Source organism: Nycticebus coucang, chromosome 4 (assembly GCF_027406575.1).
Source record: "Nycticebus coucang isolate mNycCou1 chromosome 4, mNycCou1.pri, whole genome shotgun sequence".
NCBI classification, from domain to species: domain Eukaryota; kingdom Metazoa; phylum Chordata; class Mammalia; order Primates; family Lorisidae; genus Nycticebus; species Nycticebus coucang.
The window spans coordinates 126,333,920-126,357,344 of NC_069783.1; the positions used below are offsets into that span (position 1 = coordinate 126,333,920).

At 51.6% G+C, this 23,425-nt stretch overlaps 2 protein-coding genes and 1 non-coding gene across 3 annotated transcripts in view; 2 read left to right on the forward strand and 1 right to left on the reverse strand.

Moving 5' to 3' along the window:
• Positions 1-20,279, forward strand: part of CORO1C (coronin 1C) — a 148,960-nt gene extending 128,681 nt beyond the window's left edge. Inside the window, exon 12 of the mRNA XM_053588997.1 lies at positions 20,185-20,279. The gene's annotated coding sequence lies outside the window, so the exon portion shown is untranslated. The remainder of the gene's footprint in view (positions 1-20,184) is intronic.
• Positions 3,758-3,865, reverse strand: LOC128585169 (U6 spliceosomal RNA). Its single transcript, XR_008379909.1, has one exon. It is a non-coding gene; the product is annotated as a U6 spliceosomal RNA (small nuclear RNA).
• TMEM119 (transmembrane protein 119) lies at positions 16,152-22,455 on the forward strand. Its single transcript, XM_053588999.1, has 2 exons — positions 16,152-16,277; positions 20,185-22,455. Exons 1-2 carry the CDS (start codon positions 16,196-16,198, stop codon positions 21,021-21,023), a joined length of 921 nt encoding a protein of 306 aa, XP_053444974.1. The 5' UTR covers positions 16,152-16,195; the 3' UTR covers positions 21,024-22,455.
• The last annotated feature ends 970 nt before the right edge of the window (positions 22,456-23,425 follow it).

Consider the following 23,425-nt stretch of genomic DNA (forward strand, 5'->3'; position numbering starts at 1 on the left):
GAGCTACTGCAACTGACCTGGCAAACTGTTTCTTAAAGGGCCAGACAGTAAATATTTTAGGCTCTCTGTCCATACAGGCTCTGTGGTCACTTCTCACTTCTGTCCTTGTAGTATAAAAGTTGCCATTGACAATGCGTCTTAAATGAATGGGTGTGGCTGTGTCCCATTAAAAGGTTATTTACAAGCAAGTGGCAGGCTGGACTCAGCTCTGTGAGTTTGCTGATCCCCGATGGAAGTATAAAGTGCCAAGTCATCCCAGTTTGCCTGGGACTTCCCTGAAATTAGCACTGAAAGTCCCATATCCTGAGGAACTCAGCCCTGGCAAACCAGGATGGTTGGCCTCCTGATTTAAACAACACTTAAACCACATGCACATGTTATCTCTTTCAAAACTCGCATTGTCCCTAGAAAGGTCAGATCAGAAGACAGAGGCCCATGGATAGTGGCTGAGATGAGATCAAACTCTTGATCTTTGGCCTCCAAATACCTTTTAGTCATTTCCATACAGAGAAGCAAACTGCTGCTTGAAACATACTTTTCTACCTTCTAGGAGAAGAGTAAAATTTATCTCAGGGGAGAAATGTTTTTCTCTTCTAGAAAAATACTTTAGTGGCCTCCTTGAGACCGAAGGGCTCCCAGCCCCAGGGCGCAGCCTATGAAGGCAGAGTTCTAAGAGGAGGCTGAGTCTGGGATGTGCTGGCTGCAGTTTCAGAAAGAGGGTTGGGGAAAAGGGGAGAGACCTGGGGAGGCATGGGGAGACAGCCACCAGGTGTGTCTGTCCCCTGCTCCTGAAATTCTAGAACAACTGCTACACACAGGAAGGTGTGTTCGAAATACTTTGTTGGGGTGCTGGTGGCTGCGGGCAGGATTGTCCCCTGTGGTCTAGAGAAGACAGGTTGATGGGTCAGGAGAAGCAGTTCTCCTCCCCTCAAAGGGAGGATCAGAAAAATCAGAGAGAGGGAGCTTAGGATGTAGAGACATCTGAGAGGTTTTCCGGGGGTCTTGTCATACTGGCCTCCAAGGGGCTGTCCCCTATGCCTGGAGGGCTTCCAAAGCACTTCAGCTCAAGGGTGCTGTGTGACTGGTTGGTTCTCCATCTCGGTTGGAAGAGGCTATTTCCTCCCCTCCTCCCCTGCACACCTTGCTCTCCCCAAGTGAGGAATTTAAAATTCCAGCTTTGGTGATGCTGGGTGCCAGAAGTAGCCACCAGGGGGCGCCCGCCGCCAGCTCTTGGCGCTGCTGGAAGCCGGGTGTGTCACTCTGTCAGGACTTGAGGATGAAGGAGAGGGAATTCTTCAGCAGGGAAGCAGCCCCAAACCCACAGGAGAGCCAGTAAATGTTTAACAACTGGCTCCCAATTAAAAACAGCCATTGTGTTTGACAATTTCCTCAGTGTCAATACTCCCATGGTCGATTTTGAGCTACCAAACCATTACCTAGTAGGAGATACAACAGAAGTCAATGAAAGCTCAAGCGTACTGGAGGGAGAAGAATGTAGAAAAATAACCGGGGGGTGGTGAGTTTGGAGTATTGATGACCTTGGGTTTTAATATCGTACATCTTCATTTATTAAACAACTGAAATTCTGAAACACGTGCTGATTGGCGCTCATGGCAGGCACCAAGGAGCCCTTCCTCCAGCCTGGCCTCTCATGCCCTTGAATTCCACCATCCTGCATCGCCCTGCTCATCCCTCTAGCAAACACATCTGGAATACATGCATCTGCAATGTCTCTGTGAATCCCCTCAGTCTTCAAAAGAGGGCCTACCCATTTTACAGAAGAGGAAACTGAGGTTCAGAGAGGTGAAGTTACCTGCCCTAGATCACACTTGGGGATCCAGGATTGAAACTCAGGCCTGCAAGCCATGTTTTCACCACTATGTCACACTGTCCTTGAGCTCTCAATGGGATTTTGGGGGGAATTCCATGCCCCCAAATCCCACCCCTGCTGACCTGCTTAGTGCCTGGACGTCCCCCATTAGTCACCCTTTGTGGCTCCTGACTGCTGAGGGAAGGCTCTATTTCCTGGAAGGGTGACTGCACAGAGCCCAGCCCCCTCCTTGTCGAGAACAGGACACAGCAAAGCCAGGGCCAAGGACAAAGAGAGAAGACTAGGAGCACAGAGCCGGGATTTATTGAGCACTTACTGCATGCTTAGCACCTTGCCAAATACTTTATCCTCCTTGTCTCATTCAGGCCTTGCATGACCCCATGTCGAGGGTATAAGGCCTGTCCCATTTTCCTGTTGGAGAAACTGAGACTCAGAAAGCAGAACCACTTGCTCTGGCAAGTTTCTATTTTTTTGGCCGGGGTTGGGTTTGAACCCGCTACCTCCGGCATATGCGGCTGGCACCCTACCCCTTTGAGCCACAAGTGCCACCCTTTCTGGCAAGTTTCATTGCTAGGAAACCACACACTGCTGATTTTAGCTCTGCTGCAGGGAAGGAAGGAGAGCAGACAGGAAATGGGGGGCCCAGGACGGCAGGCCAAATTTGCTCCAGGTCCCCTGTCTCTTCTAGGCTGGGGTTGCCACTATCCAACAGCTGATCTGGGCAGGAGCTCCCCAGATTCTTCTCTCAGATCCCACCTCCATCAGCAATCCAACCAAGTTAACAGATTGTTAGGGAGTGACCAGGCACTGTGCTAAGCCTGGGGATGCCACATCCCCAGTGGGACAGGCCTGGCAATGGCCTTTGGGACTCATGGGATAGAGAGAGAGGGGACACATTAATCAAATGATCCGCCACGAGGTCAGACTGTATCTGGGCCCAGAGCTCAGAGGAGAGGTGCCAGAGGCTGGGGGTATGTGTACTGGGGCCAGACCTGGGGGTGGGGGTGGGCCAGGAACGTGGTGGTGGACACTTGAAAGATGCAGAGTTTTGACCTGGGAGTGTGAGAACAGGTAGAAGGCTGTCCCAGGCATCAGGAGCAGCAGGAGGCACCAGAGCATGCACTGGGGGAGTGGACGGGGAGACTGCAAGGAGGGGGGAAGGCTGCATGAGGATGACGGGCACAGCAGGGTGCAGAGAAGGTGTGGAACTGAGAGATATGGGGGTGGGAAGAAGGACTGCTGACAGTTGGTGAGGGATGGGGTGACAGAGAGGGATGTTGAAATCTTAGCCTTCTGACTTGGGCAGCGGTACCAAGGGGGGCACCACTCGGCAGCTAGGGAAGCTGTGGAAGGAGAAGGTTGGGGTGAGGGGAGTCCTAGGTTGGGGGTGAGCCATGTCGAGTCTTGAGGGTGTGGTCAAACTCAAGGCGCAGGTGCTGGGAAGCCTGCTTGCAAAAGATCTCAGAAGATCCCTAGTGCCAGGGAAATGCAAATCAAAACCACACGAGAGGCCACTTTGCACTGCCGGAAGGGCTAAAATTAGACAGCCTGACAATGCCTACTTCTGGTGAGGATGTGGAGACGCTAGAACAATCACACACTGCCAGGGGCAACGCAAAATGGTCCAGCCACTGTGGAAACCACTAGGACAGTTTCTTTTCTTTCTTTCTTTTTTTGAAAAGAATGTACTTTTATTACTAACTTTTGAATCTAGTATATTTAGGTACAACCGCTCCATTTTTTAAATTGACAGCTAAAATTACATTTATTGTGTACAATGCTAGTATCATGTTTTAAAGTATGCTCATATCGTGGAATACCTAAATCTAGCCAATTAGCATTTGTATTACTTCACATATTTATCATTCTTCTGGTGAGAACACTTTATGCCCACTCTCTTAGCATCTTGGAGAATACAGTATGTAATTAAAAATGGAAGATTTCACAAAGTTGTATGCCATCCTTGTGCAGGGGCCATGCTAATAATCTTGTCTGTAGCATTCCAGTTTTAGTATATGTGCTGACAAAGGGCAGTTTCTTATAAAGTTCGACAAGTATTCACCATACAGTCCAGAAACTCCACTCCCAAGTGTTTATCCAGGAGAATGAAAACATATGATCATACAAAGGCTCATATACAATGTGCATAGCAGCTTAATTGTAAGAGTCTAGAAACTAGAAACCCTCAGGAATCCATCCACTGGTGAATGGATTCATGTGCTGTGATCCAGCCACACCATGGAATGCTGCCCAGAGTAAAGAGCAAAGTACTGACATGCACACCAACACCAAGAATAATGACTCTTGCAAACATTATGCCCAGTGAGAGAGACATGCAAGGCTATGTGCTATACGGTGTGATTCCTGTGATAAATTCTGGAAAACACAAAACTAACCTATGGTGATAGAAATCAGATCACCGGTTACTGCTGGGAGCAGGGAATGATTAGGGAGGTCTCACAGGAAACTTCTGTCCTGATGGGAACATGCTTTATCTTGGTCTTCATGCTGGTGACATGGGTCCCCAGGTTTGCCAAGACTCATCAAATTGCACTTTTATGACTGGTGTGTTTTACTGTGTGTAAAATGTATCTTAGGAAGCAAGCAAATTAACATGCATGGAGGCAAGCAGGCAAATTCATGAGGCTGTGCAAGCCCACAGGAGGAGGGCAGAGGAGCTTAGACTTGCTTTCTGGAGCTCCCATAGCAGCCCCTCCCCAGCACTGGCGGTTGAGGAGGCCCAAGTAAGCTGTAGCTGGGGATGCCCTGACAATGTCCTACGTAGGTCTAACCCTCCTTAACCGTCAGTGGCTGCTCCTCTGCTCAAAGACTATCAACGTTTTCCCTAGTGCCCAAGTCCAGAAGTTTCCAGCTTCTTCACTTGCTTCCCATTAACCTATATGCCTGCCTCTTTGGGCAGACTGATCCCCTCACTTCTCATCCATGCCTGATTCTTCCTGTCCTCTCCACCTTTGCTCCCACTCTTTAAGGCTTAGCTCCCCCAGGCCTTGGAGATCTTTTTGGATTCAGCCATGCCTCTGGGCTCCTCCTTTGCTGGTCCTCCCTTTCTCTACTTCCTGAGAGGTGGTATTTCACCCTGTCCTTGCCCCAGGTCTGGGCATAGAGACCTACAAATTGGTCTGGATTATTCCTTTCCTACTTGGAGCTTGATCTCTCCATCTGTAAATTGGTGCCTCTGTGTCTGCTCATGTCTCCAGAGGGCCACTGTGTGTCCGTCATTCACCCTCAGATGGGAGTCATATAAGGCAGAGACTGGTAGATGTTTCATTCCCCCAAAAGACTCAAGAGGGAGATGGAAGCCAGTCTGATGCCTGGTTCTGTCTTTGCTGTGTGCCTCTCTGAGTTTCACCGGTAACCCAGGGTGGCCACAGGGCCCAGCACCCCATAGACCAGGCGTCCTCGAACTTTTTAAACAGGGGGCCAATTCACTGTCCCTCAGACCGTTGGAGGGCTGGACTATAGTTTAAAAAAAACCTATGAACAAATTCCTATACACACTGCACACATCTTATTTTGAAGTAAAAAACAAATACAATTCACACTGCCTCATGTAGCCCGCGGGCCGCAGTTTGAGGACGCCTGCTGTAGACAGTTACCCTTGGCAATCACAGTAGCAGTCAGAGGGGAAGCTCACGCCTGTGTGCCAGTCATGGGCCCACTCTGTGCTAACGTCTTTGCTTGCATTTTCTCACTTAATCCTCACCCCGTGAGGAAGGTCCTGATTTTAACTCCACTTTTAAATGAGCACACTGAGGCTCAGAGAGGTTCAGTGACTTTGCTTACGGTCACACAGCTGGAACATCACAGACCTTGAGTTAAACTCTCAAGACTTTCTGGGGCCACCAACCACCAAAGGCTGGCCCCTTAAGGAGGTGTTAGGAATTTCCCAAATCTCCAAGCCTCCAGATCACTCAGGTCCTAGGCTGACTTCCTGTCAGCTGCAGAACACCTCCCTGGAGGCCACTCTGTGCTCAACTTTGGGGTGGGCGGTGCTGGGAGGCAGTCACTGGATGCTGCTCATCCTGGTGTTTTGGGAGCAGAGGGGCCACCAAATCCCATCAGCCCTAAACTCAACTCTGTGAGACTTTGGTCTTGTCACAACACTCTCAGGCCTTGGTGTCCCCTTCTGCAAAATGGGAGTATCTATATTAGCTTTCCACTGGAAAGATAACTCCATAGGGCTGGAAGCAGACCAGGAGGGAGTGGACTGTGTTGCCATGAGGGGGTGTGACCCTAGAGAGGGTGCTCGCTAGGCAGAAAGAGACTGCAGCTTGGGAGAGAGGGAAAGCCTGAAAGTAGGGCTCTGTGAACATCTGCCCAGATGTGGAACCTACAGCCTCTGGGAAGGGTAGGAGTCCCCCAAAGAGGGCGTGGACTGTTTCCAATATGGTGCCCCTTTATAATGGCAAAGATGCTCTCAGACCTCAAGTCATGGGGCATCTGCACATCCATTGGGAGAGAAACATGGCAAATGGCTCCTGTATGAGTAGCTCTTTCCAATGCATTTCATGGTATATAGTTCAGCCACATTTAGAGATGGTTAACAAAGGATCAAACCTCTGTGTCTGAAGTGTCATGTAAATTAGAGTCCAAGTAAAGTTGGCTTTGAGGACTTTGTACTCATGTGCCCCAGGGAGAGAGGTGGGTAGAGACCTGATTGCTGAGCTTTTAGGAGCACAGCTCTATCAGCCTCTTACCTATGCACTCTCCCACATACCATCTGTGTGTGCTTGTGGGACGGAACTGTGATTCATTTTTGTCCCCAGCCTCCAAGAGTAATCCTTGCACAGTGTAGGTGACTCAGAAATATTGGTGAAATATTCTAACAACTGGGAATAAGACAAGCTCAGCAGTATGATCAATAGACTATTATTTGGCAATTGAAAATGATGTTTTTGAGCCAGGTTCAGTGGCTCACACCTGCTCCCAGCACTCTAGGAGGCCACGGTGGGAGGATTGCTTGAGCTTAGGAGTTCAAGACCAGATTGAGCAAGAGTGAAACCCGTCTCTACTGAGAATAGAAAAATTACCCAGGCATGGTGGTAGGCATCTATAGTTCCAGCTACTTGGGAAGCTGAGACAGGAAGATTGTTTGAACCCAGGAGTTTGAGTTTGCTGTGAGCCAGGCTGAGGCTATGGCACTCTAACCTGAGCAACAGAATGAGACTCTGTCTCCAGAAAAAGAAAAGAAAATATGAGAAAAGCAAAGAAAAGAAAAGGATAGTTTTGAAAGTTAACATGGAAAAATGCCCATAATGTAATGTTAAATGAACTCTGAGTCTTAGTTTTCTGTCTGTGAAATGGAATAATAATATCACCTCATAGGATGTTGAGGAGATTAATGAGACAGGCATGGAAAGCTCTTAGCATGATGCCAGGCAGAGGGTAAATGCTCATTAAATCATAACTATTAGAATTAGCAAGTGTAGAAAAAAGACTGGAAGGAAATACACCAAATTATTAAGAGAAGTTAGCTCTTGAGTGTAGGATTATAGGTGAGCTGGATTTGCTTCTCTCAACCTCTCTGCTTTTTTGTGATCTTTCCTAGCAGACAGAAAAAAAACTGAAATTGTTAAGAAATCTGGGGGTCCCAGGCTTCCCCAGCTGGGTGAGTAATACCACCATCCTATAGTTAATGCCCAAACAGGAATGCTCTGAGCCAGTGGTTCTCACCTGCGGGTGATTTTGTCCCCTAGGGGACATGTGGCAATGTCTGGAGGCACTGTCACAGCTGGGGGGAGGGATGCTCCTGGCATCTAGTGGGTGGTGGTCATGGATGCTGCTCCACAGTGCACAGGCAGCCCCCCACCCCACAACATGGAAGCATCTGGTCCAAAGTGTCAGGAGTGCCAAGGTAGACAAATCCAGCTGAGAGACTTCCTGCTCGGCAGCGTGGGATCCACAGACTTCACCATCCCAAAGATTTCTGGAAACCCAGAGAAGTTTCCCTGCTCCCTGAATGCCGTTGTCGAGCATTTCTTGGCAGCTGGAAGGCTGTAGCCACTATTGCCCCTGCTCATGTCACCTGGGAGCCTGCAGAGCTAGGCAGCACCATGCCCAGGGTTGGCAGGATGAGAGGGCTGTGCTTGGGTATGTGTCTGGACAGCCTAATGTTGCTCTTGCCAAGAACGAAGGAGAAAGGATATGCCCCATAGCAAGGAGACCTGAGCGTGAAAGTGGTACAAACATGGTTCTCCTCCTGGGCACGGGAACCCTGCCAAAGCGGCCTAGGACAGATGAGTCCTAATGGTGGCCAACCTCAGCCCTGGTCCTGAGCTGTCTGCTACTCCCCTGGGGTAGGTTTTTCTAGAGATCCTATTGTCTGGCCTTGTGTCCAGCCTCCAAAGCCCCAAGAGGGACAGGTTTCAATGACTTCCCCAAGGAGTTCAGCAGCCCTTCAACAAAAATCCTTGGATACAAACAGCTGTATGAGACATGGAATCCTCCTCCCAACAGTGGAAGTTTCTGTACCCAAACTTCGGCCCTGCTCAAACCCCTTCTCATCTGCTGACAAACATCTTGACTGGATGTGTAAAGGAAAGCTCCTGTCACCGCTCGCTCTGCACCGGCCCTAGATGTTCCTGCCTCAGGCCCTTTGCACTTGCTGCTCCCTTTCTCTGCCTGTACTCACTTCCCAGATGACTGCATGGCTGGCATCTTCTTATCCCTTAGGTCTCAGTTTCAATGTCACCTTCCCAAGGGGGCCCTCTCTGCAACCCAGCACCAGGTATTCACTAGGACACTCCCTTTTTTCCCTTCAAGGTACTGATGTCTGTGAGAGTGATGGAATTGAAATATTGATATGTGCCGCGTGAAGATGGGGCCTCCATCTCCATTGTTCACTCTCTCCCTGTCACTGCACGGTGTCTGGCGCACTGTAGGAATTCAGGTAACATCTACTGAATAGAGAAACTAGCAAAGGAGGCTTTGGAAAGGGGTAAGGACCGAGGCAAGGCAGTGGGACTGATAAAATGTAAGACAAGTTTTAGGGGCGCAGAGCCAGGGAGCTTTAAGTTTAAGGCTTGGAGTCCAGCAAACCTGGTTCTAATCCCAGTCCTACCACTTTGGAGTTGCATGACATTGGGCAACTCACTAACCATGGAGATGGGGAGAGTTCTCCCCACTCCTAGAGCAGTGGAGGGTCGAAGAAGCGTGGACTGCCTGGCATACAGTAGGTGCCAGTTAGTGGCCATTCAAAGGGTATGACAGAGGTCTCCATGTCCCCGTAGCCTCCACCCCTGTGGTTTGAGGAACAAGACCCCACCCTGCTGAGCTCTCTGTCTTTTGGCCTAAAATTAGCTCACAAATTCCTTGGCTGCCTGGCGGGTGCTTCCAACTGACAATTCAAACCAGATGTTTCCAGCTGTCAGGGCCCTTCTTCCCCCGCGCCCTGTAGGCCAGCACCCACATGTGTCTGGCTCATGAAGGTGGGACTTAGTCTTGGGGCGTCAATTAGCTTCACTCACTCCTGAGCCCTGGCTGGGCAGTGGGTTGAGCGGGAGACAAGCCCTAGGTCTGCGTGTGCACCCTCACTGAGGCCTGCCCTCATGCCACGTTTGGGCCTTCCCAGCCCATAGCCTTAGGGGGCACCTGCTATGCCAGTTTAGGTATGAGCTGCTGCCCAGGTGGTGTCATAAAGACTCCCAGTCCCAGCTGTCACCACTGTTGCTTTTATTATGATTAGCATATTTATTAAGCTCTAGGTACCAAGGGCTGTTGCATTCCCACAAGAACTCAGAGAGGTGGGAGTTGTCATTATTCCCATTTTACAGATGAGGATGCTGAGGGTCATAGTGGTTGAATAACAGTCCAAGGTCACTCAGAAGCAGCAGAACCTGAATGCCCCTGAAGGGCAGATGGTCTTGGCTCATCCTGGATAGGTTAACCTCCTTACTTCCACCCCACCTGGCCCTTTCCTACTTGGTGGGTGGGTCTGGGTATCATGGGAGACTCTGTCTGTGAGGCCCTTCCCAGGACACCCTTGGGCCCAGAGGCAGTAGGCTGACTTATGGCAGCTGCTGGGAGGAGGTGGCTTGTCTTTGTCAGGAGCCTCTGAGCCACCGTGTTTCAGGCTCCCATCTGGGTCAGAAATGAGTGGTCAGGGAGGGAAGGAAGGAGGGGCTGAGCACCTTCTCATAGGTGGAACCCTGGGCTGTCTCTTGGTCAGGGTCCTCGAGGGAAAGTGTATCTGTGTGTGTATGTTGGGGGTGGTGAAGATGAGGAAGGCTTGATACAAAGAGACGAAAGACACAGTGAAGGGTTACCCACGTGGGAACCATTACCAGCCTCTCTCACTGATAGTAAGCCCTCCACGACCCAGCCCTGGTACCCTCTGACCTCACTTCTTCCCACTGTCCCTCGCATGCACTCTGTTCCAGATATATCAGGTTCTTTTCCACTCCCGGAAGCACCAGGCCTTCCCCACCCCAGGACCTTTGCACTGCATCCTTCTCTTTTTGGTGATGGTGGTGGAGCACCCATGGACTGTGGGAGTGAACCAGGCCCAAGGTTGCTGGCAATTTTTCTCTCTTCATCAGCAGCAGGTGAGAACAAAGTCACTTTGGAGGCAAGGGATGGGCCTATGGGCAACTGGTGGTTGGCAGAGCAGGGTACCAGAGCCAGTTCTGCAGCATGGCAGCCAGTGTTTACATTCCTGCCCCATGCAGATGGCTCCCACCCAGGGCTAACAGAGCTCTGCTCACATGGGGCCCTGAGGAATGTAAATGTTTACCTGGGATTGTGCATGCAGCTGGCCAGGCCACCGTGGTCACAGGAAGCTCCAAGACCCCCAGCCTTCAGCCTGTGGGGTGCCCCACCACTCCACACTACCAAAAAGATAAAGGATGAAGGTTTCTTGTTTTTTTTTTCTTAAAGAAAACTTTTACTGAGTCCTAACCTACATAATGTGCAAAAACCCTGAAAGTTACAGCTTGATTTTTCATAGCTGTGCACCCACATAACCACCACGAGGTGTAGATACCACATAGTTCTAGCCCCAGAAGATTCTATGTGTATTTTTTACCTGGTACTACCTTACGGTAACTGTTCTTCTGACTCTGGCCTTATAGCTTAGTTCTGCCTTTGTTCTAGAACTTCATGTAGACCGGATCATCCAAAGTTGGTTCTCCTGGTGCCAGTTCTTTTGCTGAGTGTGTGGGTGGGACTCAGCCACACCTGTTCCTATGCATTGATGAGGAGAGTCCCAGTGGTGCCAAGGATGTGCCACCATCTGTGTGTTCGTTCTCCTGATGGTGGGCATTTAGGCTATTGCCAGTGTTTCACTCTTATAAATAAAGCTGCTTTTGTCTTTGTGTGGATGTTGTGTGTTTTCATTGCTCCTGGGTGAATACCTAGGAGAGAGATTCCTGGGTCAGACAGGAAGTGAATGGTTAACTTTATAAAACCCATCAAACTGTTTTTCCAAACAGTTTTCCACCATATTTCTCCCCTACCAGCAACAGGTGAGCATCCAGTTGGGTTGTTTTCTGGGAGTGGGAGCTAGGGTGGCTCTTGAAACAAGTGGGAAATTTACTGAGAATCACAGAACAACAGAGCTTTAAGAAGATTCCTCAGGCCCTTCCTGGTCTAGGAAGGGAAACTGGGACTCAGGACACATGGTGTGTGAGGGGAAGAGCCGGGCACTAACTCAGGTCTCCCAATTTCCATGCTGTAATTGCTCCCTGATGAGTACGAGTCAGCAGCACTGGGTCTTATTTCCCTGGAGGAGGGTTTCCTGCCTCAGGGCCTTTGCACTTGCTGCTCCCTTGGCCTGAAGCTCATCTTCCTTCTCTACTTGACTGGTTCCTTTTATCCTTTGTGGATACCTCTCTGGAGAGGTCAGTCCCTGATCAAGACTGCTAAAATAGCTGCCCAGGCTTTTGCCCAGCCCCTTCCAAGCTACTCCCTATCTCCTCATGCTTTTTATTTTCTTGACAGCATTTTATATGGTGGGTCATCATCCCTATTTGCTGGTCAACTTGTCTCTTCTGCCAGGAGATCCCTGACAGAGGGCCAGGTCTGTCTTTCTCCCTGCTGGAGTTGCAGCAGAGCAGACGCTCAATAAAATTAAGTGGATCAGTGAACAAGCAAAATAACATGGGGGAGGGTATTGCCAGTGGGTGGGCATTTATTGAACATCTAACATGTTTCAGGCCTGGGTGCCAGGGATACAGTGATGGAAAAGGCATTGATTCTGGCTCTGAAAAGTTAACAGTTGAGAGGCAGTGTAAACAGGCCATTACTGCCCAGCTGGGGTTCAGGGAGGGCTTCTTACAGGTGGCAATAACTGAGGTACAATATGTAGTGGGGGGTCAGGCAAGGGAGTGTGGAGGATAGTGCTCCAGGCAGGGGGAATAGCCCAGGCCGTGGTGTGGCACTGTCTGGGCACAGTGCCCAGCATACGTAGGTGCTTAGTAAACACCTGAGGAATAAGTGAATGTGTCTAGTTTACAGATAGAGAAACGGAGGCCCAGGGAGGTTTCCTGGAACACCTAGAGCTTGGGCCTGCCTGGTCAAGGCCATTTTGCCTCCCAAGAGCCACCAGGCAGGAGGCTGCTCCACGGGTGTCCCTATGAGGGCCAGGCCTGTGCTATCATGTGGTTGCAGCCCAGGCCTCTCCTGCCACATGAAAGTCCTGGACTATTTTTGCCCAGAGGGTAGGTCCCAGTGGCCTTGGGGGCTATGTAATTAGAAATGGCCCTGGGCCCATGAGGGATTGGAGTTGGGGGCTGCAGTGGACAGGGTGGCTGCCCCAGGCTATAATGGGGAGGATTCTGACAGAGACCCAAGGTGGGGGTGGCCATGGCGGCTTAGCAGGGCGGGGGCCACAGCTGCTAATTGCCTGGTGGGTACATCGTGAGGTCCCTGAACTGCCTGTAGGCTGGGCAGAGGGCCGGGCCGCTGCTCTGTGCCTCTGAAATTACAGGTTGCAACTGGTACCACAGGCCTGCCCATGCTCCTTGGAGCCACCAGGGTGCAGGCCTCAAGGAGCAGCCTGGCTGGGCCCCACAACAGGCCTCAGAATTGAAGAACATGGAGTGTAAGACCTTTGGGATGGATTAGCAGCAGCTGGGGCAAACGCTCAATGTATTAAGCTGTTCAGAACCTGAAAATCCAAGAGTAGAGGTCAGAGTGGCCAGTCACACTGTCAACAGCATTTATTGAGCACCCATATGTTCTGGGCACTGTCCTAGATGCAGCAGTTAATGGCAGTGCACACAATAGACCAAGCTCCTGGTCCCTGCAGAATCTCTGCTCCTTGACAATAATCTCCAAGAGCTGCCGTGAAAGGGCTGTGTTCCTGTTCCTGTCTACCTCAGGGCCTTTGCATATGCTGTCCTTGTTGCTGGAAGTCCTCTTGCCTCCTTGTCTTTCTAAATGTCTCCTCTTCATCTTCAAGAGAAGTTCTACTGTCACCACCTCACAGAGACCCCTATGAGGCCTGGGACCAGATTGAGGCAAGTAGCGTCTAAACTACCACCCCCCCCCCCCAACTCTCAGCCCAGCTTGTAGTTAGATATGAACGTGTTTGTTTACTTGCTTATTGCAGGTCTTCCCACCGCTCTGTAAATTCCATGTCACTGTTTTTCATCACTGTCTCCCCGGGCTTGACCCTGGGCTGTGTGTGCAGTAAGGCCTCAAGAAATATTTATATGAATATGTACAACTATATGTGTCTATAAAAATTAGAAAAAAATGTTGCCATAAAACGAGAAATCTTTGCAAAATTAATGAAATTTAGAACATCAGAGCATTATAGTTTTAAGACTAGTTCAACCCTGCTGTGACTCAGAGAAGGGCAGTGATTTGCCCCACCAACCACAGCTGGTGCTTAAGCCAAGGCTGGGGCTCAAGGGTCCTTTTTTTTCTGCAATTGGTGACTGGTGTTGTTGCTACTCTGTCCTTAGGTTGTGGGTTGGGATGATACATTTAAGAAGAGAGCACGTGCATTTGTGTGTATGTGTGTGTGTGTTGACAGGACAGATGGAGGCAGTAAGGACTTGCTGTACAGAAAGGGCCCTCTAGGATGGGGGTGGGGGTCACAGAACTGGCTGTCCCATTTCTAGATTATTTTTCTTTCTTTCTTTTTTTTTGGTGACAGGGTCTTACTCTGTCACCTGGGCTTTAGGGCAGTGCAGTGGCACAATCATAGCTCACTGCAACTTCAGACTCCTGGGCTTAAGAGATCCTCCTGCTTCAGCCTCCTGAGCAGCTATGGCTGCTGGTGTGTGCTACAACGTCCGCTAATTTTTCTACTTTTTGTAGAGTTGGGGTCTTGCTTTTACTCAGGCTGGTCTCAAGCCAGTCCTTCCACCCTGAACTCCCAGAGTGCTGGTATTACAGGTGTGAGGCACTGCACTTGGCCCATTTCCAGATTGTTTCCTCCCTTTTCTTCCCCTTCCCCTTCCCCTCCTCCTCCTCCTTTTTTTTGACAGAGTCTCACTCTGTTGCCCAGGCTTGAGTGCTATGGCAGTCAGACTAGCTCATAGCAACTTCAAACTCCTGTGTCCAGGCAATCCTCTTACCTCAGTGTCCCAAGTATGTGACACTACAGGCACCCACGACAATGCCTGACTCATTTTTCTTTCTTGCTTTTTTTTTAATGAGACAGAGTCTCACTCTGTCATCCTGGGCGGCATCATAGCTCACAGCCACCTCAAACTCTTGGGCTTGAGCAATCTTCTTGCCTCAGCCTCCCAAATAGCTGGGACTACAGGTGCCTGCCACAATGTCCTGCTAGTTTTTTCTATGTTTAGTAGAGACAGGGTCTTGCTTTTGCTTAGGCTGGTCTTGAATTCCTGAGCTCAAGCAATCCACCAGCCTTAGCCTCCCAGAGTGCTAGGATTACAGGCATGAACCTTCTAGCCCATTTCCAGATGTTTTGATACAGGAACTGGTGCAGGAAAAAGGGCTCTGACTCCCTACATGCTGTTGGATCCTGGGCAGATCACATCACCATGAACCTCAGTTTCTATGTCTGCCCAATGGGCTTCATTCACTCATTCCCCTCTCCAGGCCCTGCTGGAGGGGGGCAGTGCCATATGGCCATTGACTTCCAAATGTCCTTAGACTGAAGCCTCAAACTGCTTGGTCCAGGCCCCTTCCCCTGACAGTAGGCCTTGGGAGAGGTCTGGCTGGTCCTGTCCACTCCATATCTTGTCCAAGACAGGTCAGGTAGGGCTGGGACATCCCCTGGCCATCTTGAAGTGAGAGCAGTTGCTACAACATGTCTGTAGGTAGCCACTTGCTCCCGAGGGCATGTGTGCACATGGACATTTGTGTGTCTCCTCAAAGTCACGGGCTCCTGCTCCCTCTAGGATGTAGGGTTTGGGGTGAGGGAAAGAAAAGATGACAAAACCTCTCATTTTATTTTCCCCCTTTGGGGAGGTGAGCAGGGGCTTCCGGGGCCACAAGCACTTATGGTAATCTAAGTCCCAGGTCCCACAGGCAGGGTATGGACACTTCTTTTGCTTACTCCCCTGCTCCAAACCCCTGAGCAGATTCCCTTCTGGAACCTGCCTGGGACAGCTCCTGGCACACCATGGGTGCTGGTCAAGCATTCACTGAGTGAATGAATGAATGCATGAATAAATGAATACAAGCGGCTACTGACTACTGTATTCCTCAGGTCGGCCAGATGTCCTGCTTCCAGGGCCTGTCCCTGACTCAACTCAGGATCCCACCTGAACCACTGGAATTCAGTTGCCCCACTCTCCCCTCTGAAATGGGCTTGACTCCTGCTTAAGCTCCTCCATTCGGGGCATTGTGGGGCCACAGATCCCAGAACTTCAGAGGTAGAGGTAGCCCAGAAAGCTTCCTGCCCACCCCTACAGATGGGGAAATTGAAGCCTGGAGAGGGTAAGGGCCCAGCCAGGACCAGAATTGGGCTTCCCATCTGCGGCTTGAGTCTCCACCAGGGTTTCCCTAAAACACAATTCTGCTGTCACGCTGCACCCTGAGCTTGGAAAACCTGAGTCACACAAGGACAAGGAATTTTCCTTCTCACTTCCAGAGGCCTCTGAACCTTGGGCTGTGGGGGTGCAGGCAGGACCTCAGACTGCTATTAGGAGAGTGCTGCAGGACAGCCCTGTCCTGTGTCTGTCTGTCTAGGCCTGCCCCGGGGACCCAAAGTCAGGGAGGAAGCACTGCAGCTGGTCTTCCCCAGAGCAGGGAGTGTGAGGGTGGGACTGCGTGTGGCGGGACAGCCCCTCCCTTCCCCCGTCCCCACCCCCCAAACCCTCTTAATGAAATCAAGCTGGCCCCACAGCCCAGCCAGGAGGAGGAAGGAGGAGGGCCGGGAGGAGGGAGGGCGGACAGGCGCCATCCCGAGCAGCCCTGGGCACCATGCGGACTCTCTCCCGGGCCAGGCGCCTCCAGCACTTGCTCCACCTGGCGGGAGCACCCCAGCTTGTACGCAGAGCACCTGGTGAGTCCCAGGGTCCCTCCTTTTCTGTCCTGAGCACCTGGGGCCCTATTGGGGTTCAGGGGCAGGGGATGGTTGGAGCACTTTGCCTGTGTCTCTAAGTGTGTATGAACTCTAAGTGTACATTTGATGTCGAGTACACACATGTGATGGAATGTATATGCGGCTCTGGGGCTGGCCGGGTGTTGCGTTGAGTGTGTGGAGTTGGGGCCTTGGTGTAGGGGTGTGTGTTGTTCTCTGGAGGTGGACACCAGGGTGTTACTTCCAGGATCCGTGTGAGGGGAAGGGTGGTGTGGAGTGTGTGGGTATCGCCTGTGTGTCCTGGGGTTGCATGGGAGCATGTGTTGTATGTCTCTGTGTTCTCTGTGTATTGTGCTGCGGGCTGTGTGAGCTCTCTCGAGTGTCTCAGTGTTGTGTGAGTCCATGTGCCTGTGTTGTATGTCTAGGTATTGTGTGTCCTTGCTGCTGTGTCTATGGCATGTGTGCCCCTATATTGTGTGTCCGTGCTGCTGTGTGTGTGCAGATTTTGTGCCTTCTAGATTCCCTTCCCTGTCCAGACCTCCAGGTGTCCAGGTCCCTGTTCTTGGCTGGCCCCAAGGTGGGGGTGCAGTGCTCCAGCCAGAGTCCCCCTCCCCCAGCTCATGACCACTAATTGAAGCCAGGTTTCTGTGGGCTGCCCCTCCCCCCCATCACCAATTTCTGAGGGCGGGTGGGGCAGCCACTCTGGCACCTCAGCCTCAGATCTTGGGGTACCCGGGACTTAGGGGTGGCTTGCATCCATCCACACACTTGTGCACACCGTAGGGCATTTACCACATTTGAAAATAGTGAGTGTGACAGTCTCCAAGTGGGGAGTCCTGGGCCATCATATCGTGCCCACTGACTGACACAACACCTGCCACGTGCCAGGCACTACTCTGCTTTGTCCTCACAATAGTCCAGGGAGATGGCTGGACTATCCCCATTGTACAGACTATGGGACTCAAAGCTCAGAAAGGTGACATTTCTGGCCCCAGGACACAGAGCTGGGGAGAGTCCGAGAGAGGCCTGGATTCGACCTGACTTGCTGGGCCTGTGTTTCTTCTGGGCTGAAATGAGAGAGCTGATCCTAGCTCCTAATGGCTTGTGATATTCTGCGTCCCAGAAAAAAGGAAGCCCTGGGACACTAGGCCACCCTCCTCCCAGGAGGTGGGGACAGCTGGCAGACAGAAAGATCATGATAGTTCTTCTATTCTACTGAGGCTTAAAGAGGCCTCAAAGAGGGTCACACAGCTGTCTCTTGGGAGACCCTGCTGGCTGTAGGTGGGACTGCATCCCTATACTTTGTCTCCTCCATTCCTTTCAGGGGGCTGTGGGGAGATGAGGTGCGGGAGACTCTGAAAGCCAAGGCCTCAGCCTTCAAGAGTCAGTTAAAATTTTTTAGCTCCCCCTCCTTGTCCTCTGCCTCTGACTGCATGCCTGTGCTGTGCGTGTGCGTGTGTGTGTGTGTGTGCGCATGTATTTGGTTCTGCATTCTTCAGTGGTCAGAGCTGAGGAGGTTTCACTCAATGGGGTAAAAGTTGATCTTTTCCTGGGTGGTGAGTCGGGCAGCCCACGGGCAAATGTGCACACTAGGTGAAGATAAGCATTTGTTGGCTGAGCATGGGAAAATGCTGGCTGATCCTGGGCCTCTGAGGGGTGAGAATTCCTGTCTTCCAGGGGTATGTCGCTACTCCAGCTGAGCTCTGAGAGGTATGATCCACGGCTAGCCTTGTACCCTGCCCTCAATGTATAGATGGGGAAAGTGAAGACCAGAGGAGTCAGACCTCAGAGCTACACACGATGGAGCCAGGATCCGAACCCCAGCCTAACCAGTTTCTCACAACTGGAGCAAGTTTTCAGCTACCTGCAGTCATAGTTGCAGTGAGACGCTTTGGTTGTCACCATTACAGATCTCTCCTGGGCTTGGCTTGTGACTGGCAAGACATAGACCCCAAAGCTGAATGTTGTCTGTAGGAAACTTTGCTAACAAGTGCCAGAGAGTGGGGAGGTCCTGGGCTTCATCTAGGATCTGGGATCCTGTTTCAGCTGACAAGAGATGGCAGCCTGGGGCTGTGAGCTCACTGGGGTCCGAGAGAGTATGGTGTGTGTGTGTGTGAGTGCGTACTCCTGGAATCAGACAGAGGAACATTCAAATCCCAGCTCTATTACTTGCCATCTGTGTGTCCTCAGGAAAGTCTGTCTCTGAACCTCCCCTTTTTGCTTCTGTAAAATGGAGATAAGGATGGTGCCTGCTACCCAGGGTTTTCTGTAGGATGAAATGAACAAAGAAGGTGTAGATGGATTCCCCCCACCCATGAGGAAAGCACAGAATTATTAGTTCATTTGAAATGAATTCTTGAGTAGTTTTACCTGAAATTATTTTTTTAGTTTTTGCCATATGAGCCAGATTTGTGCCAGTACAATTAATTTCAATTAACAGCAGGTCATTGGGAAGCCTCGGGTCACCTGGAATAGGTCACTAAATGACTTAGCCTTTCCCACCTCATCCCCTGAATCCTATGAAGTAGACAGTGTCATCTGATCCACTGAGCAGGGCCTGAGGTCCAGATGCTGAAGGTGGGATCTGCAGTCAAGGTTTTGGGAACCTTGACTTCTTCCTCCAGCCCACTGAAATTGCTGTATGGCTTTGTGTCTGCCTCTTACCCTCTCTGGGTCTCTGTCTCCCCATTTAAGTTCCCTCAGACTTCAGGACAGGGGTTCCTATGGTTTTTCTGTCTTGAAGTTTCTAGTCCCAGCCTACATCAGGGGTCTAAGTGCCCCACTGGGTCAGTCCGAGGATTCTCAGGGGACACAACAAGCTGTCCCTAGGTCTAAGTACCAAGGCCCCAGCTCACACTGTCTGGGAGTTAGTGTTTTAGAAACTGAGCCCCTCTGTAAAGTTGGGCCATGAGGAATTTATGAATCAGCCAGGCTGTCTGGACCAGATGGGATCTGGGGGTTCATGCCGGGAGCAGCCTTCCAACGGAGCTCATCTGGTTCCCATCTAGTGGAGGTGGGGCAGGCCGGCAGCTCCAGCCTTGACTGTGGGCCAAGAGCTTTCCTCTGGGGCCCTCAGCCTTGCTGGAGCCTGAAGGTGAGGGGAGACGGTGCGCTGCACTCGACATGCCCCTGTCATCAGGGACCCCTACCCAGCTCAGAGACCTGGAGGCCTCCAAACCCAGGAATCTTCTGGAGAAGAAGGTAGAACTGGGGCTGGGGGAGGTTTGAGAAACCCTCTGACTGAGCCACTGGGATGTGGGGCCTCTGCAGTCACCCAGCATGTGAGAACAGGCTCTGAGCTTGGCTCCCTTGGCTCTCTTGGTCACTTACTTGGTTTCTCCCTTACTCAGCCCTGCCATCATCACTCTTCTCATACCTGGATCCAAATACTGGCTCTTCCTCGGCAAGTCACTTAACCTCCCCCAGCCTCACTGTTGTCACCTAGAAAATGGGGTTAATGATATACCTCCCTCTCTGGGTAGATATCTGGATTCAATGAGAAATTCCATTCAGTATATAGGAGCTGGTATATGGTGAATGGTGAAAGTGTAAGTTATTATTAATTCAACCAAGTCAATCAGGGTACATTTATTGAGCGCTTACTGTATACTAGAAATGGTGCAAAAGTGCAAGGATGTCAAGATAAATAAGATTCAGCCCATGCCCTTCAGGACCTGAGGGAAGTTGGGGGGAGTAGGTGTGCACCCTAAATCTGAATGAATGGGGCTCCTTGTATGATGGGGACAGGACTCAGGCTTCAATGGGGAAGAGACTTACTAGAATATGTTTCATGTTCCCTGTTCCTCCTAAGGGCCTGGGGAGCACTGTTTCTGAATCCTAAGGCCCTAGAGTGCCAACCTGACTTCTCTCCCACCTTGCGTCCCTACAGGTCCGGGAGGCGACATGGTCTTCCTGGCGGCCCCCAGCATCCTTCTCTCTCTGCTGCTGCTCCTGCAGCCTGTGTCCGTGGCAGCCCACTCTGTGCCCTTGCAGGCTGCCTTCCTGGAGGAGGTAGCGGGTAGCGGGGAGGCGGAGGGCTCATCCGCCTCCTCTCCAAGTCTCCTACCATCTTGGACCCCAGCCCTCAGCCCCACGTCCCTAGGACCCCAGCCCACGCTCCTGGCAGGCCCCTCACCCCCTACCAACTTCCTGGACGGGATCGTGGACTTCTTCCGTCAGTACGTCATGCTCATCGCCGTGGTGGGCTCCCTGGCCTTCCTGCTGATGTTCATCGTCTGTGCCGCGCTTATCACCCGCCAGAGACACAAGGCTTCAGCCTATTATCCATCGTCCTTCCCCAAAAAGAAGTATGTGGACCAGAGTGACCGGGCTGGGGGTCCCCGGACATTCAGTGAGGTCCCGGACAGGGCTCCTGATGGGCGGCCTGAGGAAGCCCTGGATTCCTCCCAGCAGCTCCAGGCTGACATCCTGGCTGCCACCCAGAACCTCAAGTCTCCTGCCAGGGCCACCCCAGGCAGCGGGGACAGAGCCAGGGTGGTGGAGGGCAGCCAGGGTGTGGATCAGGAAGTCCAGGAGGCATGTGGGGTCCCAGCGCAGGAACTAGAGGTGTCAGAGGAACCGTGCTCAGGGGTGGCTGAGGAGGCTCAGGCAGTTGGTGAGGGCCAAGGGGTGCCAGAGGGGTTTCTCTCAGTAGCCCATGAAGCTCAGGAACCAGAAGGTCCCCCCAAAAGCCCCTGTGCTTGTGGCAGTGTCCCCCCCAGTGTCTGACAGGCCTCCTGGGCTGCGAATCCTGACTGTCGGACCCAGGTGGTCACCTCCCTGTGCGTGAAAAAGCCATCAGTCCTTCCTGCTTCCTGGCACCTCCTCCTTGGCCACCTGATGCCAATCCCAGAGAGTCCTGAGGCTACTGCAGGCGGAGATGCTGATCCCAGGCCTACCCCGGAGTCTCACCGGGTCCCAGTGACATCTCTTCTTCAGCCTCAAGGGCCACATCTCACAGTACACCCTGGAAGAGGAGGAGGAGGAGGAGGAAGAACAGGAGATGTGTTCTCATTAGAACCACGACAAAATGGCCCATGAAATTAGCTACAGTGATCAGGAGACATGAGTCACAGGTCCCTTGTGAGACAGCAAACATCATTGCTTTTCAGTCCGAGGTACCAAAGAAAAATAGAATAGGCAGGTGTTTTGGAAGAGGTTATATGAGAGACCCTGAGATACTTCAAGACTGATAAATCAGGCTGGCAGGAAGCAGTATTTTGGAACTGAAAATGATCCCATCCTTTGTGTCTTCCCAACCCCAAATATTTTAGTGTCACTCTGTCTCTGCTCAGAGCTGCAGTGGCACAAGTAAGCCTGGTTAATTAGGAAGCCTCTGTTAGAAAGCCTCCACCTATGTTATGCCAGGTCCCCAAATGACTGTTTCCCAAACTGGGTTCCCTGAAGTACTCCATGGAAGCAAAATTTCAAGGTCAAATTTATTGAGGAAACACCACTTTTTTATCCACTTTCCCCCCAGCCACCATTTTTTTAGAGTGGTGCAGAGCTCTGACAATTTCCTCAGGAAAGGCCTCTCTTGAATTTGGTTGTGCTTAGCCTGTCCCAAATGTCTTTTGACTATGAAGTACTTTTGTTTTGTTTTTGTTTTTATAGCTACAGAGTATAATTCTGTAGTCCACACTCTGGAAAATACTGCTCTTAATTTTCCTGAATGTGCCCTCCACCGCTCACCCCAATTTCTGATTGGTTTGGGTTTGGGGATTTGGGGGTTCAACCTCTCTCAGGCGCTGCCCCCCCATGCAACCTTGGCCTAGGGGTGAGTTTTTCACCCCACTACGACTGATGGGACGGGGTGAGTGGATTAAACCCTTATTGTCAGGCCTTTGAAGCAGCCTAGAAGCTGGGGGTCTGTGTCTGAGGGGACTTTCATGCTGGGAAGTCCAAAGGGACAGGGGAAGGTTTCTGACGCCTAGCTGGAACGGCGAGGGGGGCTCTGGCCACCTGCCCTTGCTCACAAATGTTGTCTGGCAGCCTGTGTTCACAGTATTCAGTCTTCTGACAGGGAGCCTGGGCTCCATCCTGCTTTGGGGAGGCTCTCAGGTGGGGGTCCTCTCCCCTGTCCGTCTACCTGGGGCTGCCCCCACCTCTGCACAGCTTTCCAGGTGCTGAGATGTAACACACCAGCATAATAAACCTTTATTCTGGCCTAACTCTCACTGGTTTTCTGGAGGGGTGGAGTAATTAGTCTGCAGAGGGCTGTTCCATGGGGGTGGGGACAACCCTATTGGGGGCACACATTGGCCGGGCCCTAGAGGCTGAAGGGGCACACTGGGGTGGAAAAGAGAAGGACGAATGGTGCTCTATAGGCATGGGGTGGGCGCTGCTGTTTCCAGAGGCTGAGCACCACCTCTGGACTTGAGGCCACACAGACCCAGGTGCCATGTCAGACTCTGATACTAACAGTGGATGCAGGGGAGGCACCGACCTCTCTGCTTCCCCGAGGAGACACGGCAGTGGAGCTGCTCCCTTTACAACCTCCTGCAAGACTGAAATGGGTCTCACCAAAAGTGCCACGCTCACTGCACCCTGGGCTGAGATTTGGGTTTAGAGGCTACGCTAACCTTCTAGCTGGCCTCTGCCTATGTGTCCTCACTCACTACCCTCCCCCTTGCTTTTGATGGCAAGTTCCGGTAGTGACTTCTCCCCCTGTGCCCTGGGCCCGGGAGCTGCCAGCTGGAATCCAGATGTGGTTGGGCTAGGAGAATGTGTTGGATCCCTGGGGTGGGCGGGCAGCGAAGCCAACCCCACCCCCATCGGAAGGGGGCCAAGGTTTGGGTTTCATAACACACAATGGCCTCTGTCTCACTCAGTGGGGAAGGGCCCTCCCTCTTCCATCCAAAAACATCGGAGAGTCAAATATGAATGCGGGTATATGAACCTTACTGGGTGTCCCGGGCTGGGCTCTTTTCTGGGTAAGCTCCTGCAGGGTCTTAGTTACTGAGGTGTGGCTAGCTTCCCCATGACACACAAAAACCTGGTAAGACAGAAGCAGATGTTGGAGACCCTTGGGGAAGCAGGCAGGGGTGAGTTTCCCCATCAGCAGCTTCCTGGTGAAGTGCCGCCTCCCAACCCCGTTATGTTCAAGGAAGGGGGTGCAGAGGACTTTGTGT

Coding starts and splice junctions, on each gene's coding strand:
- TMEM119 (XM_053588999.1), top strand. CDS start 16,196: ATGCGGACTCTCTCCCGGGCCAGGCGCCTCCAGCACTTGCTCCACCTG. Junction 16,278..20,184: donor GCTTGTACGCAGAGCACCTG/GTGAGTCCCAGG, acceptor GCGTCCCTACAG/GTCCGGGAGGCGACATGGTC.